General features: G+C 36.6%; 1 protein-coding gene and 1 non-coding gene across 3 annotated transcripts in view; both read left to right on the top strand.

The window, feature by feature from the left end:
* LOC150105887 (uncharacterized) overlaps positions 1-20,380 on the top strand; it is a 201,920-nt gene that overhangs the window by 103,184 nt on the left and 78,356 nt on the right. For both annotated transcript variants that reach the window (XM_090393655.1, XM_090393654.1), the window contains exons 5-6: positions 6,037-6,137; positions 11,986-12,081. In XM_090393655.1, coding sequence (XP_090249781.1) covers positions 6,037-6,137; positions 11,986-12,081 — 197 coding nt within the window. The remainder of the gene's footprint in view (positions 1-6,036; positions 6,138-11,985; positions 12,082-20,380) is intronic.
* Positions 16,497-16,569, top strand: TRNAR-UCG (transfer RNA arginine (anticodon UCG)). The gene has a single exon. It is a non-coding gene; the product is annotated as a tRNA-Arg (tRNA).

A 20,380-nucleotide genomic window follows, 5' to 3' on the forward strand; every position in this document is an offset into this window, starting at 1 on the left:
CAAAGAGAGAGAGAGTTATAGACGATAAAACGTGATTGAGAAGTTACGATCCAACAATAGAGTGACCTGTTTGCCCAAAGTAAAAGTGGAGACACTCGCATTGAACTTGGTAAACACCAGAGAGAGAGAGAGAGAGAGGAGCTGTTTGTTTCGTGGATGATAACCAAGAGGAGATTTACTACCCAGACTGGTTTTAACTTTTATTGAGGTCTCATCACTGGGAGCCGGAACTAGAAGAGAATATACCAGTCTGGGTAGTGGCCTTCCCATAATGCATACATTATACTTGTCCATAAGGATATGTGTCTTCATTATGGGATACTAAGGCAATTGATGTGAAGTCATTATTCTTTCTATACAAGTAGCCCATTCGTAAGTTACTTCATGCACAAACTTTGTTTGCTTACAATTGGATAAAGGATGAAATCAAGAATGTAATTTCTTGCCATCTTTAATTTATATGCTCTGTTGAGCAAAGATTTGAAGATGCCTATTTTTTGAGATGAGTGATGTGCTGACTCTTGCTGGATGTAGTGGCCTGTGAAGGCAGAAGCTATACTTGCTATAGCAGAAGAGGTACAGGAAAGCTAATTGTTCATCCTTTTCTTTTTCTATGATAAAGTTGATATCTTGGTATAGGCTGTTGATTTTGGTTAAAAAGCTAACTAGAGATTCTTCTCTGAGTCTGGCCAGATGGCAAACACATTATGTACGTATCGAACTTAAAAGGAAGGTTGGGGTAGTATTGAAGAGAATAGGGATTCTTCAAGATGCTTTAAGTAGAAATTAGCAAGTGAGTGCAGGTGACAAGGGGCTTCTCATAGCTTTTCCTTCAATCTCTTTGTAATGAACTGGCATCCTGCAGATGAAATAGCTTGAGTTCAAATTGAACAGTTCAACTGAGGACTGGAGGAAACTCATCTGATGACAGTTAGAGAGTGTCAGCCAGTTGAAGAGGTACACTAATAAATAAGGACTGGGTATTAGGACCAATCATGTGGTCTGTAGGTTGAAGGGTTAAGTTTTTTTGTTTTTTTTATCAAAAAAAACTGAAGAATTCTTCACAGAGGTTTATGTGTGGCCAGTGCAAGAGTTTAAAAGACAAGCTAGGAATTTGGCTAAGCGATAGGTAGGGAGTCTATGCAATCCACTATACGTCTGAGTGGAACTTCTTCCTTATATATTTTTGGAAGGCTATAAAAACGTTGACACCTACCAAAATGGGTCTTCAGTTTTTTGTTAGTGTCTTCATCCCAACTAATCACTTTCTTGAGCAAGGAATTAAGTTCATTAATTTGACTGTTGGTAGGGTTCTGGAGAATCTCTTAGTAAGTGGACTGATCTTGTAAAGAAGAGAAATTTTTTTATTGTACTCAGCGGTGTCCATGATAACTATAGCTTTGCCCTTGTCTGCTTTCATTATGGTGAGATGTTTGTCTCACTGATTTTAGAGCCTTGATTTCAGCTAGTGATAAGTTTGGGGAAGAAAGTTTAGCTCTGAGTAGCACTGAGGAAACTTCAAGTCAGAGTTTATTAGTGTTACCAGTTGAGAGGGTGGTTAGGTTCCTCTAAGTGTCCTCGATCATCTATAATGGCAAGTTAGACCTGGCAGACCATGCTCTGAACATTCCTTCAAACAGCATTGAAGGGACAACTTTGCTGCAGAGAAATAGCTATTGATCTGAGAGACTATTTTCAGCATCAGTTATGAACTGTTCCTTCAACCTTCAACAAATATGGCTGCATTAATTTGTCAAAGATTTGGACAAATATTATTTTAAGACCACATTTACCAATTTTTACTTTTCTAAATTAACTTAGTTTTCGAATGATTAATTATTAGGTTTTAACTCGTGGACATTTTTTATTAATACTAGATGCTTTTCTCTGGAATGTTTCATTGTCTATTTTGACTTAGAACAGAGATTGATTCAACAGATTGTTCAAGGTGCCTTCTGAGGTCATTCAAAAGGCACACCAAGTAGAAGCCAAGGACTGATCCTTGGAAATCCACGACATTTAGAAATCTGCTATGCCAGCAGAAGAAATCACATACAGAGTTTCTACAACAATGTAGAGACTGCATTTAACATGCCTAATGATACACATAAGTAAACTATCATTCCAATAATTTCAATTGGAATTTCCATATTTATAGAAATAGCGGCTGTTGGGAAGTATTTAGTTTTTTGTCAGTTTTTTACTTATGTTAAATAACATCGTGAAGATGCTGTCAGCCATACAGACAGTGAAACATGTCGAAGAAATACATCTAGTATTAATAAAAAAATAAATAAAAAGTCTGAGTTAAAACCTGGTTATTTATTATTCATGCAAATCTACTTGTAGTGAATTACCTAAAAATAACTTCATTTTTATCTAGTCCCCCTAGAGGACACCTTTGTTAGGACATTATTTCCTTTCGGTTACAAATTGATTTCTTTCTACAACTATCTAATCAAGTACTATCTCTTTATTTCTCTGTTTTTCTACCACATTTGTAATTTTTTATTCGTAATACTGGTTCAAATCTAGCAAAATATTAATGAGTTCAGTAAATTAATTATTTATTTTCCTTTGTTGTTTACATCATGAAGCCTTGTTATGAATAAAATAATGTCCACATATTCTGTAAGTACGTGATATTAGAATAATGTCAAAATGTGTTCAACTTCATAAGTAGCATAACCACAGTTTTATGCATTCTACCTGCAAGAAATTACAGTTTGCTTGCTTGCTTGCTAAGCTCATCCCTTCACACATTGTAAGGTTTGCACAATGGTAATAGTAGTGGGCTTTTTAAATTAATCATGTGAGTACATTTAGAATTCAGTTTTTAATATAGGATATATTTAACTTAATTTAATTTTATTATTGAAAGGTTTTCGTTATTAAAACACTTAAGGAATAGAACAATGTAGTTAAGGATATAAATTAAATTAAACTTTAATAAATATTTTCCGATATTTCGGCAACGTCATTTGCCATTTTCTAAAGGAACTTACAAAAAAGTTACGTGCACGTAGGCACTACAACACAGAAACTGGGAATGAAGAGATGAAGCTATTGTTCTCCTAACAGTCCTGATGGTGCCCTCTAGCGGGCTAAGTAGGTGAATTTGATTCTGGGGTGTTGGTTGTTTACGTGTGTTAAGAAGGAGAGAAGTGTTTCAGAGCCATGTGGCCAAATAGCGAACACATCATCAACGTAGCGAAGCCATATGGTTGGTTTTTGTGGGGCAGAGGATCGAAAATATCGGAAAATATTTATTACAGTTTAATTTAATTTATATCCTTAACTACGCTGTTCTATTCCTTAAGTGTTTTAATAATGCATAACCAACGTATAAGCCTGTCTACGAGAATCAACATCATCCACGGAGATACAATCGCACGGAATGCCCACCAATACGGTAAATTGAAATTGAAGCTGTCTAGACAATTAAATCGTCTAGCGTTCCTGAAACGCTGCTGGGATAATAAAGTAATCCTGAACTGTGTAAAATTTAAGCACCAGTTTGTGTCACAAAAAGCTCTCCGAATATATAACCGCGCTAGCTACGCGTTGCTACGCGAACAAATCACCGCCACGTGGTTGCTCTTAGCAGACATTAACGAAGCTATTCGTACCATCGAAGATGAACTTTCGTGCACTTTGAACCACGAACTTTGGTCGATTTTACATGACATCTCATGTACCGCTGCCGAAAAAGAATTTAAAAAAATACGAGGCCGACAGATGAAAAAGTTCGAAAAATTAAAAAAGAACTCTACCGTCTTTCCAAAACCTGCTACCAACACGGTAATCAACCTTTCTTCAGTCACCCTGAAGCCTGAAGCACTCAACGCGCTGTCACGTGGACACAACTTCGCTATTGCTCCCAATAAAATACCTAGTGAGGATATTATGATCCAGATCGAGTGCGGAATCCACCACCTTCCACATCAAGTTGCCAACAGTGTAAGACTGGATGTAGCCTGTGTCCTTTCCAAAGCAAGACACCAAAAACCAACATATCAAACAAGGAATATAAAGCTCTACAGGAAATGAAGAATAATAAAGAATTAGTTATCACCAAAGCAGATAAGGGAAATGCAACTGTAGTACTTAACCAAAAGGACTACACAGGTAAGCTGAATGCTCTTCTATTAGATCGGGCCACTTACCTCCCTATTAATTACAATCCCACCAACTCTCAAATTAGAAAACTTCACAGGCTCCTTAAGAGAGTCACTTCTTGGCCTGTGGAAGGTTACCAATAGATTAAAGCCGTTTAACTCTATACCCCCCCCCCCCCGTATTTACGGACTCCCAAAAATACACAAAGAAAATGTGCCATTATGTCCCATAGTGGATGGCATTGATTCCCCCACATACAAATTAGCTAAACATTTGGCCAAAGAGCTCACACACTATACTGGCAACACACCATCACACATAAAAAACTCAGCCCAGTTCAAAGCCAGCATAGAAAACCTTACACTCCAACATACTGACATAATGGTCAGCTTTGATGTGTCCTCTTTATTTACAAATGTCCCACTCAAAGAAACTTTAGAGCTAATCCAAGCTAAATTTTCTCCTGCTATCTCAGCCTTATTTCAGTTCACAATGAACTCAGGCTATTTCGTTTGGCAGGGAAAATTCTACAAACAAATAGAGGGGACAGCCATGGGTTCACCACTCTCCCCACCCTTGGCCAATTTCTTTATGGAGACCTTTGAAGAAAAAGCCTTAGCCTCTGCCCCACAAAAACCAACCATATGGCTTCGCTACGTTGATGATGTGTTCGCTATTTGGCCACATGACTCTGAAACACTTCTCTCCTTCTTAACACACTTAAACAACCAACACCCCAGAATCAAATTCACTCTGGAAAAAGAGGAAAACAACAGCCTCCCTTTCCTAGACACACTAGTCACCTGCCAGCCTAATGGATCCTTGGTTTTCTCAGTTTACAGAAAACCCACCTATACAGGCAGATACATTCACCAACAATCCCCCCCCCCCTCACAACAATATGGAGTAGTGAAAACACTATACAACAGGGCTAAACTAATCTGTTCAAACGACTTGGCCCTAAACACTGAACCAAATCACATCCTCAACACTTTCTCAGCCAATGGCTACCCCCCCAAAAAAAATCCAAAAAATATTAGAACCTACAAACCACAGATCCCCCCCCACAACAAGGATTACTCTAAATCCATCACCATTCGCTACATCCGAGGCACCTCGGAAAAGATTACCAAAATCTTAAAAAAAACATGACCTGACCTCCTATTACAAACCTTACAGAAAATTGGCATCCCTTATCCGCTCCACTAAAGACCAACCACTTCCCCTAGACCTACCTGGTGTTTACCAGGTCCCTTGCAGTTGTAAACTGTCTTACGTTGGCCAAACAGGCAGGACAGCGAATATCAGAATTTCGGAACACAAGGACTACATCGTTTTCATAAATACAGTCATTCTGGGCTTGCGGACCATGCTCTGGATACACGCCACAAAATACGGTGGAAGAATGCTACAGTGATACACCGTAGCAAATACAAATTTGAAAGACTCTTTATGGAATCAGCCTCAGCCCTAAGAAATTCTCCAAACCTCAACAAATTTGGTTGTATGCGACTGCCCCAAATTTGGGAGGCCTACATCTGCAGACCTTCAGCCCAACGGCCAAGAACACCTACTTAGCCGGCTAGAGGGCACCATCAGGACTGTTAGGAGAAGAATAGCTTCATCTCTTCATTCCCAGTTTCTGTGTTGTAGTGCCTACGTGCACGTAACTTTTTTATAAGTTCCTTTAGAAAATGGCAACGTGACGTTGCCGAAATATCGGAAAATATTTATTAAAGTTTAATTTAATTTATATCCTTAACTATGTTGTTCTATTCCTTAAGTGTTTTAATAATGCATAACCAACGTATAAGCCTGTCTACGAGAATGAAAGGTTTTCAATTAAAAATATAAGATCTCTAAAGATTGAGAGAGAAAAATCAAATGTAATTTAATTTCTCCTTCTAATTTTTATAGGTGCAGGAGCAGTTATCCACTCTCATTCTAAGAATGCTGTTCTAGCAACACTAATTTTTGAGGGAAAAGCGTTTCGGATCACTCATCAAGAAATGATTAAGGTGATTTGTTGATATCAAAATAAGTGGTTACTGAAGTTGCTCTCAATTATGTATGTTAGGGCTTTGTCTCTTTTCAAGGAAAAGATCATTTCCTGTGTTTATAAATCAGTCATAGTATTCTCTCGATTCTCACGTTATCTGTATATTTTTGTAAAATTTATTATACTTTAAACTGTATAGAAAGTAAAAGCATAGAATTACAATTATGTTTTATCTTACAAGTGGTATTTATTTTATGGTATTAATGTTAAAATGTTATAATTGATGTTAAAATACTGATATACTTTATTATGTTTTAGATGTAGCATACTAGCATCCGTCTTCAAATGCAAGATATTTACAAGAAATATATTTCGTAGAAGTGGTGGACGGAACTGAGAATATGCATGAAAATGTGTGTGTATGATGTAATGGCACATAGGATTGAAAGTGTGGTTAAAAGTGACACGATTGAGAGAGAGAGAGAGTGTGTGTGTGTGTGTGTAAAGGTGTTGATTGAAAGGATAGTATTATGGTGGATGTAAAGATTGAAGAGTTGGTTGTAATTAGGGAGATAGCTCAGTCATGTAGAGTGATACACAGGATGAAGCAAGAGCTACATTGAATGCAGAAATGTATGGCGAGTTGTCAGCTGGTATCAGAGAGAAAGAAGTGCGAGATAAGAGAAATGAGTGCTTGACTAAGAGACAAGGAAAATCAAGGTCTTGTATGGCGATGCTATTATAAGAGGTGTGGTTGGCAAGAGATTGACAAAATCGTGCTTTCCAGGTGCAAAAATTAATGATGTTAGTAAAGCTATTATAGCACAAAAGGGTAAAGTGAAAGAGTTAATTGTTTTGGCTGGAACGAATGATTTGAAAGGGGGAAAGTATGACATGAGGGAGGACATGAATTACTGGAAGTAGCAAAAGAAAAGAGTGAGAGAGAGTTAATATAGTGAGTCTGTTTCTGCAGTATGACAGTAGAGCTGAGGAGGGACATAATAGGTTATGCAGGAGGAGTGGTGTGGAGTGAGTTTGACAGGAAAAAGGACTTATACAAGACGAATAATTTGCAATTGAATGAATTCGATGTTCAGAGTTTGGGAAAAAAGTGTTGTTGAATAAAGTGAAAGTGGACCTGCAAAATCAGGTAAACTAGAGCTTTTAGGGGGGAAAGCTGTTGAGTGGATTTGCAGACATCAGTGAGTGTTAGAATCTGTATAAAATTGTATAAGATGCTTAAGTTAGTACCACTGGTAATAAACGAAAATGGGATAGTTAGTATAAAGCACCAGAAATAAGGGGCTTTTGCACTTTATGTACACCAATCCCAGGAGCATTCGGAACAAGGGACAGGAATTTTTGGCATTGGTTAGTTCATCCTGGCCAAAGGTTATTGGCATTAGTGAGACATGGCTAACAGAGGATGATATAGTTAGTGGGATAGAATGTGAAGGGTATAATGTGTTCAGGGAGGATAGAGAGAAAAGAATGGGGGGGAAAGGAGTGTTATTGTTGATAGCTGATAAACTGCAACCAAAGAGACCAGAAGCTCAACTGCAGGGGGCAGTGAAAATAGCACATTTGATGCTATTTGCTGGAAGATAGAGGCCAACAGCACAAAATATACAGTTGGATGCTGCTATAGACCAGGGGATGGGAAAGATGTTAGGAGATAGTATGCATCGGCAAATAGATTCAGTGAGTGGAGGGCAAGGAATTATGGTGGATTTCAACTATGGAAACATTTATTGGAAGGAGGAGAAGACACATGGGAGGAAGGAAATGGAATTTATGCAGTTACTAAGGGATAAGTACCTGGGACAGCATGTGACGGAATATTCTAGGGGTTCGAGAGTGCTCAAATCCCTAGTATAATTAGTAATAGTAATTGCATCTGAGAATTTGTCTATAACGAATATGATCATGTTGCCACCAATTGGTGAGAGAGTGATCATGTGGTCTTGACCTGGGAGGTGGCTAAATGGGTGGAATTTTCACTTAAGACAGCGTATATATGGAATTACAGAGCTGGTAAGTATGACAAGCTTAGGAGATTGTTTGGATTGGTGCCATGGCATGTAAAGCTGCAAGGGCTGGATGTTGATAGTGCCTGGGAAATGGTAAAGGAGTGTTTGAGAGAGAGAGGTAATGGCAGACTGCATACCTAGAGTCAGGAGAGTAAATCAAGTGGGAGTTAACTGGATGAATATCATCATTAAGTTGCAAAAAAAAGAAACAATTGTGGAGGGAATTCAAGGAGAAAAGTGACCAGCAGGCACATGAACAGTACAAGGCATAGGCTAGAAAAGTAGCTAGTGTGGTAAGAAAGGAAAAAGCAAAGTATGAAATGAAGCTAACAGTGCAGGCTAAAGAGAATCCCAAACAGTTCTTTCCATATTCTGCAAGCAAAAGAAAGAATGTATATGGCAGAATGATTTTAATGAATGCTGATGGTAGGGAAGTAACTGAATCAGTCGAAATAGTAGAATTACTAAGTGAACACTTTGCAAGAGTATATCATCCGTGTGGAAATATTGCAGTAATGAGAGAAACTAAGGTAAATAAAATGGAGATGCATAGCATATTACAGAACCTTAATGTGAATACAGCTATGGGATTAGATGGTATACCAGCTCGAGTTTTACGTGAAAGTGCCAAGGAATTGTCATTGCCCTAGACCACATTGTTTAATCTAAGTCTCAGTTCTGGGTTAGTCCCAAAGGGGTGGAAAAAAAGGTGAAAATAATTCCATTGCATAAAGGAGGCTCCAAGACTGGTGTAGCAAATTACCAATGGGAAAGTAATGGACCTTTGGTTAGGAGTCTTCTCGGTAGTTTGTTGTCATAATTTTGTTATAATGGTCTTTACTGTAATGATTGTCTGTTGTATAAGGGCACTTAACAAGAATGTGCAAGTAGATGATCTGAGGTGTATATATAGTCATTGAAACACAATAAAAGATTAGCAAAAACTATAGGGAAGAGACTTAGTAGAGGTGAAATGCAGGATTGATGTAGTTGTGCTGCCAATACTGGAAAATATAACAGACAGTAGAAGGTTGGAAGAAAATTTATAAATAAAGAACTAATACCGAATCCTAATGTGGTGTGCTGTGCACACTCCTTCCTTGTGTAGTGTAACATTCTTTTTTACCAGTCATGATCTTCTTTTAGTGTCTGCTTCATTAGTTAGTCATTAACCAGAGGATAATCTCTGGAGCTCTAAGATCTACTCCTGGCTACTTGCTCCCAACTCTCAGTAATATAGCCCATCCTTCGCTTCGCAGGACCCAAGCCTTAAGCAAATTATGGACAAAAATAATTGGAAACAGTTCCTTGTCTATCCATCAAGACATTTCCTTCCATACCTCACAAAGACTGAAATCCAGGCACCCGATCTGGAGGAGTGCAATACAAATGAACAACCAGAACTTCAACCTATGCGAGTTATGGGGAGAGTATTAGCTTCAACATACCTCCAATCTTCAAATTCACTTATCAAATCCAACATCTCATCTGGATGGCTTCGATCTCCCTAGACATGTATTGACCACTTTAAATTGGATCAGAACAGGACATGGGAAATGTAAGCATCCCTTGCATAAATGGAACTGGTCTCATACTCCAAACTGTGAATGTGGAAGCAGGATCCAGACTATCAATCACATTGTACTTGAGTGCCCTATCTACTCATTCTCAGGTACTAAAGAGGACTTTTTTAAACTGATCCCAGAATCCCTCTAGTGGATCTGAGATTTAAGAATTAAGCTCTGACTCCTGATTCTTAATTTTGATGTTTAATCATTTCAACCTATTGTACCCCTTTTGAAATGATTTTTACAATTGTTTTTATGCTGTTTTATGTAATATGTATATAATATCCTGAGACCTGTACATCATACGCTAAATAAAAATAATTAGTTAGTCAGTTTTGAATTGCACTCCGTTAATATATTTGAATTGCTTTATTGAAACCTAATAATGATGATAATACAAAATGGGAAAACTCGTGGAAAATTTTGATGTTTGATGATTTTTGCCTGTGCTTCACAGACGTCTTCAATATATGAATGGAACAGCAATTAATAACAAATAAAAAGTACCACAATAGCAGTTAAAGTAAGATAAAAATGGTCAGCATTTTCCTAACTTAAAAAAAATATATAAATATATATAATTAAAAGTTAGTACTTTTTCAATCTGCCTGTCTTTCCTTAAGTTGAAAACAGTGAAGCAATGTTTCACAAGTTTCTGTACAAAGACTCTCAGCTTTTATGATGGATTCTTATCTTGTTCTAGAGATTGCTATAGCTAGTGGAGATGGCATCTTCACCAAGTTCCAACTGTTTGGGCTCATGGTACTTGATATAAGACTTATGTTCTTTGCAACAAATAAAAGCAGTAAATTAAAAATGCCAAGAAATTATATTCTTGGTTTAATCCTTTATCCAAGTATAAGCAAACAAAGTTTGCATGTGAAATATCTTCATGACTGGGTTCCTTGTATATAGAGGCTAATCACTCTGCATCAGTTCCATAATGCAAAGTGCACATTCTTTTTGGTGTGTATAGTGCTATGCATTATGGGAAGAGCCACTACTACTACTTAGACTGATTTCAGTCTTTATTGAGGTGTGTTGAAGTGCAGTGATACCTCTCCAAAAACTCTGAGCGATCTACAAGATTACTCTAAATCCATCAGTCCTGACCTCAATCACGCCAGGACATGATAATCGGCAGTGTCTCCACCTCATCAGTGGGAGCCAGGCCCAGAAGAGATACCAAGATTGAAGAATGCAGAAGTCATATATTTCCTATACGAGTAGTGAAATGGTGCATCACCTTATTATTAAATTACTCTGGATCAGAGGTAGATATTGAAAGTTTTTCACTTGATGGAAGTTTTTTCACTTGGCTATGCTACCAATTACATATTTTGTTTAATCCTTTATCCAAGTGTAAGCAAACAAAGTTTGCGGTTGAAATATTTTCAGGTGCAAACTTTATTTACTTACACTTGGATAAAGGATTAAACCAAATATGTAATATTTTCACTTGGTTATACTATAAATGAAAGATTCTAAGAAATTATATTCTTGGTTAAATTAAATTTAATCCTGGATGAAGGATTAAACCAAGCATATAATTTCTTGACATCTTTAATTTATAGGATAACCAAGTTGTGAAAAACCTTTCAACAGATAAAAGCACATCTTCTAGTTATGATTGTCCATAATGAGATAATCCACAACAACAAGGAATTTGGTAAGCACCTGAAAGACAAAGAAAAGGAATTCTGTCATTAGGAGATATGAGAAAAGTGGGGATTTTTGTAACAGAATGAAAATGTTCGAGGGTTTTAAAAGTTTCACTATACATTCAGAAATTCCTTACCGAAGATGAATTAGCCTGTGTTATATGAAGTTAGTATGATTTTTGTCTCAGAAACTTGAATTTTCATCCTACAAAACAAGCAAACTGGCCCGAAAATATATGCATTTGACTATAGCAAGCTATGTAGACATGATTAACTTCTCTATCACTGTACCAATTAGGTTTATCATTATGACAGACATGACTTAATATATGAGTGGTAAGTTCAGAAAGTGAGATAAGTGCTTTCTTTTTATTATACTTCACTTTACTGGGTTTAATTTGCATTTACTTGTTATTTGACGGTATATTTCTTCATTCATTGCTGGATCATATAGCCAGTCTGTGCTGGTAGAGCATGATCTACATATACAGCTATTCAGTCACTCATCAACATTTCCCATTATTTTTCACTAAGTCTACAACTACAGTATTTTCTATACCCATCAAGTTAACAGATAATGATCCTGAATATTTTTGTTAATTTTGCAGGGTATTAAAAAAGGAAGAACTGGAACTAATTACCGTTACGATGAGGAATTAGTGGTTCCCATTATTGAAAATACTCCAGAAGAAAGAGATTTAAAGGTATTATCTGCTAGTTTTACTTTATAAATATACAGTTCACCCTTGAACAATGCAGGGGTTAGGAGCACTGACCCTCTGCATTGTTCGAAAATTTGCATATAACTTTTGACTCCCCAAAAACTTAACTACTAATAGCCAACTGTTGACCAGAAGCCTTACCTTAACAGTCGATTAACACATTTTTTGTATGATATGTATGTATTATATACTATACATGTTCTTACAATAAAGTTAGCTAGAGAAAAGAAAATGTTATCATAAGGAAGTGAAAATACATTTTGTACCATATTTATCGATGCCGTAAAGTTTATGTCGTCTTTTTACAAGATGAATCTTGCGTCTGTCAGTACGTACATCAGTATTGTCTTATGATGCAAAACACTGTAGATGTTATACACACTAGACATCAAAAACGAAAAGATAATGTGAAAAAGAAATTCATATTTATTTACAGGTGTTATGTTTTTCTTTTGTTGCCTTTGATATGGCTTTGGTTTCTCTTATCTTATGTATTTTACTCTCTATATAGGGCCTCTAAGATATTCTACTACCTTGATTTCTGTGAGATGTCCCCTTTTCGAACTCAGGCAAATTTGTTTGTTCAATTCCTGTGCCAGCCTGAATCTAGGGATGGAAGTACCTTATCCTAGGGAAAGTTCACAGAAATAAAGTGCCACTAATATTATCTAATTATATTAGGAAGCTGTAGATACCTTAGCCTTGCAGTCGTAGCCTTTTTTCTCTTAATTTAACCAGGATATCCCCCACACTTATAGGTTCGATATTTTAATGAATGGTGAGTCAGTCATCATGGTCAGATTACACATATGCATACATTGTAAAACATGTTTATTGAATAACTAAGAAAATACAAACATTTAATAAGATATTAAGGCAATACTAAGGTATTTTCTGTCTAAAAGTTCCACACTCAACTCTCGTACTTAATATATACAAATCATGATTACATTTAAGACATCTAATAAATAAGTTTCACATTAATTAGACATGAACTGGTGCTCGTCTGGCACAAAACATTTTTTGTTTAAATCTAAAGGCACATATAAGCTCAATTATCAGCTCTATTACAACATCAGTTGAAATCACATAATACTAGGATTCTCAGACAGATAGTTAATGAGATTCCTTTGATTGTTCCTGAGTGTTCTTAGGTATTAAAGCTCATTTTTCTTTCACTGAGGATTTAAATCTCTTTCACTCACTATTATCAAATTTGGGTATGAAAATGAAAGTACTTATCTACACTGAATGGATCACATCAATTCCTTCATCTGTTTCTTTGTGGTGGAAATATTGCTGCTGCCATAACCTGTCGCCATGTGGGATTCACCTGCACAATACAAATTTTTGCACTCACTCCAGCTTCCTAACATCGGCACATTCTCGCCGACAGCCCGCACTTTTGTTCTGCCATAATCTGGTGCTTCATCTAGCTGGAATACGTTAGTCTGCTACGGGAACGTAGGAACTGCCCACCACGGGCACAGCACACGGAGAAGTTTCCGGAACAGAAAAAAACGAAAGTTCGTTCAGACCTGCGCTGCCGTATATATTCCCTTTTCAGCGCCCTCTGTTCTGAGTTTGAACCTCACACACACTGGAGTCCCTTATTCGTTCCTACTCGGTGACGTCATTCCGTTACCTTACAGAGTCGTATTTTCAGGAATGCGTACCACTAACATTTTTCCATGAATTCTATAGTTACGGGCGTCACATCACGACCGTGGTATTTCCGTAACCTTCGACTTTTTGTTAGCAGTGTACCAACTTTCTTGTTTACATAAGTTTTATACTATTGGTGAAGTTTTATCATATATTCAAAAATACATTAATTCTATTACATTGACTTAGATTGTAGAAAGCCTCAGACTTAATGCTTTTTCTTTAATCTTATTATCTCTAGTTTAACATGATAATATTTCTCTACTAAATTTAAATTGACAGCAAAAAAACACAAGTATGTTCCTCCAGTTAGATACATCCTGTTAGATCCTGTATGGGTGATTCTTATTTCAATAAAGTCTCCCATTCATGATCTAACACAAGTATAATGATTCATGCATTGATAACGAAAAAGCAGCAATGATTGCTTTCTGGTAGCCAATACACCAATGAAGGAATCATTATAAAATTATTATTTTATGCTGATTAATTAAAGTAATTAATGACAGTTAATTTTATGATTTAATACTGCATCATTACGTTTGCTCACATTTCTCTCGACTGCGAATGGCCATGTACGGTCCTTAAGTGTTTGTGTGCATAAGTTTTGATAAATTTTAACTTTATAATAGATTTATGTATGTTTTATGATAGTAATTAATAAAATAGACTAGTATCTACATATATTTTATGCATTAATGACACACCTAACGTTTTCTTAATTTTTTGATATTTCTAAGCTACGCAGTTTGTCTGAGAGTTTTTTTCAAATTGCCATAATCTCTAAAAAATTTCCAATATATTTATTCAAAAAAAAAAAAAAAACAGTTCAAACCCACGTTCTTCAAGGGTCAACTGTAATACTTATGAAGTTATCATTACCCTTTATTCCTTGTATAGTGATAACTGATTTTCAGTGTTCCCAGAACAATTCTGACTGTTCTGGGAACTGTTCTATTAGTAGTGCCTGCTATAGCTATAATTAATAATTTGTTAACAAAAACACAGTAAACCAGTCAGGAAAGTCAGATATTAAAAATTGGGGGTTGGGGAAAAATTATTCAATTTAAAAAAAATCATCATCATTATTATTTTTTTAAATGTAAATTCCACTTAGGGAAAGTTGTAGATGTACTATATATTAGTGTCATGGTAGTGGACCAAGGATTAGATATTCTAGAAGCCCAACTCTAGACCAAACATGGATTTTTTTTTTTTTAGAGCTACTTCAAGCCTACAGTAAATATAGGGTAGTGTGGATCTCACTAACATCTGTGCTCACATTGGTAAAGAGTGGTGATATTGTCCACTTGACCAACCAGGCTGGCAAATTATTTAATTATGTAGCTTGTAAATTTACTATTGACTGAAACTGAAATTATTTTTTAACAAGCCTTAAAAGGCTCCATTTTGGTGATTTTTTTCATATATTTTTTATCCATCTTCTTTCTTTTTCTTGTTCTGTTTATACCAAAGCAGCCTGAAATAGTTTCAAGTAGACTATCGGCACATCTAAAACTGATTTTCATCATCATCAAATTCCTGCCATGTACCCTCAAGGGGTGTACAGGATATGATAGTACTACATAAAAAATTTACATCATTACTAACTTCCTATCTACAATTTTCCTCCAAATCAGTCTGTTATTTGTCAAGACTCCAACATTATCAGATCTTATATTTCTATCGTCTAAGGCACTTTGTACCGTATCAATCCATCTATATCTTGGTCTTTCTCTGAGTCGTTTTCCTGCCAACCTAGCAGAGAACACGTGTTTTGCTAATCTTTCATCGCCCATTCTGTTTAAGTCACCATATTACCTGAGATTAGCTCTGCTAACGCATTCCTAGATGCTGACAGTGTCAAGTTCTTTCCTAATATCCTCATTTTTAATATAATATTGCCATTGATGCTATCTGTTCACGCCTCTAATCTTTCTCAGAACTCTCATATCTGCGGTCTCTAGTCTTTGATCAAGTGTTTTACTTCTGACTCAGCTCTCAGATCCATAAGTAAAAACTGGTTTGAACACTGTCTTGTATACAGCTAATTTAGTGTTCCAACTAATTTCTCTCTTATTCCATATGAATTTATTCAATTGATTTCCTACCATACCAGCTTTCTTGATTCTGTTGTTAATTTCCATATTTAATTTACCATCTTCACTAAAAATCATGCCTAAGTAGCTGAAATGTTTTACTAAATGTTCCAAAGGTTCTCCATTCACAACGCAGTTTACATTTTCAACGATTCTGCCTATTTTCATTGTCTTTGTCTTTTTGTTGCTGACCTTCATACCATATCTGTTACAACAGTTATTCAATTCAGTCAGGGAATCTTGCAGACTTGTAGTGGATTTATTTAGAAGTATAACATCATCTGCATAAAGCAAAGAGCTGACATTAACATCTCCAATTTTGATATCATGTTTAATACCACTTTCCTTCATAATATGATCCATATAGATAATGAATAAAAAAAGGGGATAATGTACATCCTTGTCTCACACCAGATTTAAGATTAAACCATCTTCTTGTACTTCCTTCAATCCTAACTGCTGATTTACAACTCAAATAAAGACTAAGTATTGCTTGATATAATGCCCCATTCACACCATATAACTGTGGCGTATTGAATATCTTCTCTCTTTGCCTTGTCATATGCCTTTTCCAGATCGACAAAACTTAAATACAGATCTTTGTTATATTCCCATGATTTCTCGACTATTGTTGTCCGCATGGCCTAATGGATAAGGCGTCTGACTTCGGATCAGAAGATTGCAGGTTCGAGTCTTGCCGCGGACAAACTGCGTAAGTTTTGCCAGCCTGGTTGGCCGAGTGGTTAGCGTATCTGCCCTCCAGCCAGTAGCAGTGGGTTCGAATCCTGCCGTGGGCATGGATGTTTGGAATTGTCTGAAAATAATAGTGGTGATGGTGAACAGTAGATGGCGTTGGTGTAGATGAGATTGAGTGGTGGAGACAGAGAGTTGTAGAGTTGGTGCCCTCTCTCGATGAGTCTTAGGACTCCCTGGAGGTGTCAAATAGTAATAATAATAATAATTTGTCATAAAGTGAAGATCTGATCCTGACAGCCTCTATATGGCTTGAATCCAGCTTGTTCTTCACCAAGCTTTTCTTCCACAATTCTTCTCAACCGTTTCTCAAGTATACTAGCATAAATCTTACCAGAAACACTCAGTAGGGAAATACCTATGTAATTCTCACATTCAGTTTTATTTCCCTTTTTATATATGGGTACTATGAGAGCTCTACTCCAATCATCGGGAATTCGTACCTCTGTCCACGCCTTCTGAAATATGCCGTGCAGCCACTGTAAGACTTTTATACCACCATACTTAAGCATTTCTGGTTGAATATCATCTACTCCTGCTGCCATTCCACATTTCAAGCCCTTGATGGCTTTTTCTACTTCAAGTATGGATATGTATTCCTGGCTGCCTGTTGAGTGTTTTTTACTACTGATAGCATGTTTCAAGCAGTGATAACATGTTTCATTTAGCAATTTTTTGAAGTAATTACTCCATACTTCGAGGATATCTTTTTCTCCTGTTTTCATGTCACATTTATCATCTCTAATTCCTTTTACAGCACTCTTTTCTCCATTTCTGAGCTTCTTCAACGACCTCCAGAATATCTTACCACCTTCTTGATATTTATTTTCTATGTTCTTGCCAAAATTCTCCCATGACTTTTGTTTAGCTAGTTTTACACAGTGTTTAGCTTTCTTACATTTGTCTCTGTATTCTTTAAGAGCACAAGCTGACTTATTTGCCAGGAACTTTTGATATGCTTTCTTCTTTTCTTTCACTGCCTCTTTTACTTCCTGTGTCCACCATGGAGTTCTGATTTTTCTATCCTTTCAGACAACCTTGCCACATGCCTCTCTGGCTGAATCAATCGGGGTTTTCTTCAAGGTTTGCCACTGAATCTCCAAGGTTTGGTTCCTGTTCTCAAACGCTCTCGTTTTTTCTTTAATAATCTTTGTGTATTTTTGTCTACAGCTCACATCTGAGAGCTGCTCAACTTTTATTTGCTTTAGAGCTTTCTTACATGTTATTCTTTTCAGTATGAAATTCAATTTTATCCTGCTCAAGACTAAATAGTGATCACTTCCAATTTCACATCCTCTGTACACTCTGGTGTTCTGCACCAGGGAGAAAACATCACTATCTACAATAACATAGTCAGTGAGACTTTTCTTATTCCTTGCCTCTTCTCTCCATGTGAATTTGTGCACATTTTTGTTGGAACATGGTGTTAGTAATAACCAGTCCATGTCCTGAGCATAAATCCAACAGGTATTTGCCATTATTATTAGCTTTGCTCTTTTCTCCAAATTTTCCCAAAATATTTTTGTATGCTTCACAATCACTTCCTACTCTGCTATTTAGATCCCCAACAATGACCAGCTTTTTTTTTTTTTTTTTTTTTTTTTCATTTTGAGGCTCTAGCTTTCTCTAGAGCCTCAAAAAAATTCTTCCACTTCTACCTTAGCAGAGCCTTCTGTGGGACTATAGGCACAAATAAGTCTCATTGTCTAGTTCCCCATTCTGATATTTTCCCATATCACTCTACTTGAGACTGCTTGCCATTCAAGAAGATTACCCTCGTATTTAGTGTTGAATACTATGTCTACTCCTTCTTTTCCTTGATTGTCATTGCCTAAATATAACATTTTGTATTTATTGCTCAGAAAGGTCTCACCAGTTTTTGTCTTTTTTCTTTCAATCACCCCTATTATATCTATCTGGTACTTATCTAATTCCTCCGCTAGCTCCATTTCTTTGCCATTTAGGCCTCTTATGTTGATAGTAACCGATCTTCAACTCTGGTGATATTGAGTTGGGGTGTGTTTTAGGGTTTTTGTTCCAGTAGCTAACTTTTTGCTGTTCGCCCTGGTTCCCTGGCAGAAACAGCGGGGGCCCTTGTTTAACTGGGCGACGCCCCAGCCAGTATGAAATTTTGTCATGGTGTTCCATCATTTTGTATTTTGGTTTAAGCCAATAATAATACAATTTGGTCGGCTAAATCCCAAATTGCTAGCCTGTCCTCATTCATTCAGTATTCAGGTAGATACTCAACAGGGTGCAGCACAAGAAGTTGAAGATTGGACATTAGGTCAGAAGCCCTAGTCAGTTCTCTGCATTCCTTTAAAGGCTATGTGGAGTTCTCCTCTGAATTATACAGCTTTGATCCTTAAGCACCCCAAAAAAAACTGATTTTTGAATGACTAAAAGCAGGAAACTTGTATCGTCCAATACACAGTCATGCTTTCTGCAGAACCATCTGAGTGCCAGAAAGTTATTGGCATTAGGATGGTTCCACAGTATGCATCATTACACAGAAAAAATCCACAACTTCCTATCTTATTTTAACTGTTGTGTAGAGGATTTTGGTCCATATCTCAAATTTCACTAGACATTGGCAAAAGCCGTATGATCACTCTGTACTTCAGTGATGTGCCACATGTTCAAATTCTCACAAGGCAGCCCTTTGTAAGCCTTTCTTAAGCTTCGATTCTTTGACAACCAGTCACTGTAGACACCCTATCCATCCATCTCATTAAGGATCTACCACTTTCTCTTTTTTCAGGACTTGAACTTTGCCTTCTATTGCTGTTTCTACAAATCATTTCTAGAATTCCTCTATTTATCTTCCTTTTGGTGTATGATATTATCTCAGCAGTTTCTTGTACCACCACATCTCAAAAGCAGCTATCTTTTTCCTGTCAGACTTAGTTCTTTTAGTGATAGATCTCTCTTCTTGGACAGTAGAGAACTCTCTGACTACTGAACAGCAGTTCTTCACATTGATAATGGATCCCAGGTACTTAAATTTGCTGACCTCTTCAATTATTTTTTCATTAAGGTACACTTGTTTATCAGAACGTTCATTATATTTTCTTCAAGAACCATAATCTTTATTTTACTCAAAGTTCAATCTAAGTCCTCTGTTCTTGCTGATGTCATTACTCTCTCAAGGATTTATCCTAGTTCTTCCCTGTCATTATAGAGAAATACTGTATCATCAATGTATATCTAATGTATATCTAAGATTGCTGACCCATCTGTCACCTGTCCTAATTCCTGTCTTCAACCCATCCAGTGCTATGTGCATGACATCCTCAGCATAAGTATTAAACAGACGAAGAGAAAGTAGGCATCCTTGCCTACCTAAATCCAGTTAAAATTCAACATCTGTTTTTACTTTGTCTTCTTGCTCACTATACAAGCTTGATATCAACCTGATAATGTGTTGAGGAAAACCCATTACTTTTATTCCTGCCCATAAGTCAAAAAAACATTTCAGTAGTCTATGAAACACATTACTTAAGGATGTCTGAACTCTGTAGTTCTCAGTAATCTGCCTAAGGCAAAGGATCTGATCTCAGGTACCCTTGCCTTTCTTGAGACCTGCCTGTTCCTCAGGTATCTCAGCCTCAACTTTGGCCTCAATCTTATTTAGAATAATCTTTAGTAGAGTATTGCTTGCATGAGAGATTAAACTAATAGTTCTGTAGTTCTTGCAGTCCTTCATTTTTCCCTTCTTGTGCAGCAGTATGAATATGGACATTTTCTATGCCATACTCCTGTTT

Source organism: Typopeltis vanoorti, chromosome 6 (genome assembly GCF_054136105.1).
Source record: "Typopeltis vanoorti isolate ZY-2024b chromosome 6, IOZ_Tvanoo_1.0, whole genome shotgun sequence".
Taxonomy (NCBI): Eukaryota; Metazoa; Arthropoda; class Arachnida; order Uropygi; family Thelyphonidae; genus Typopeltis; species Typopeltis vanoorti.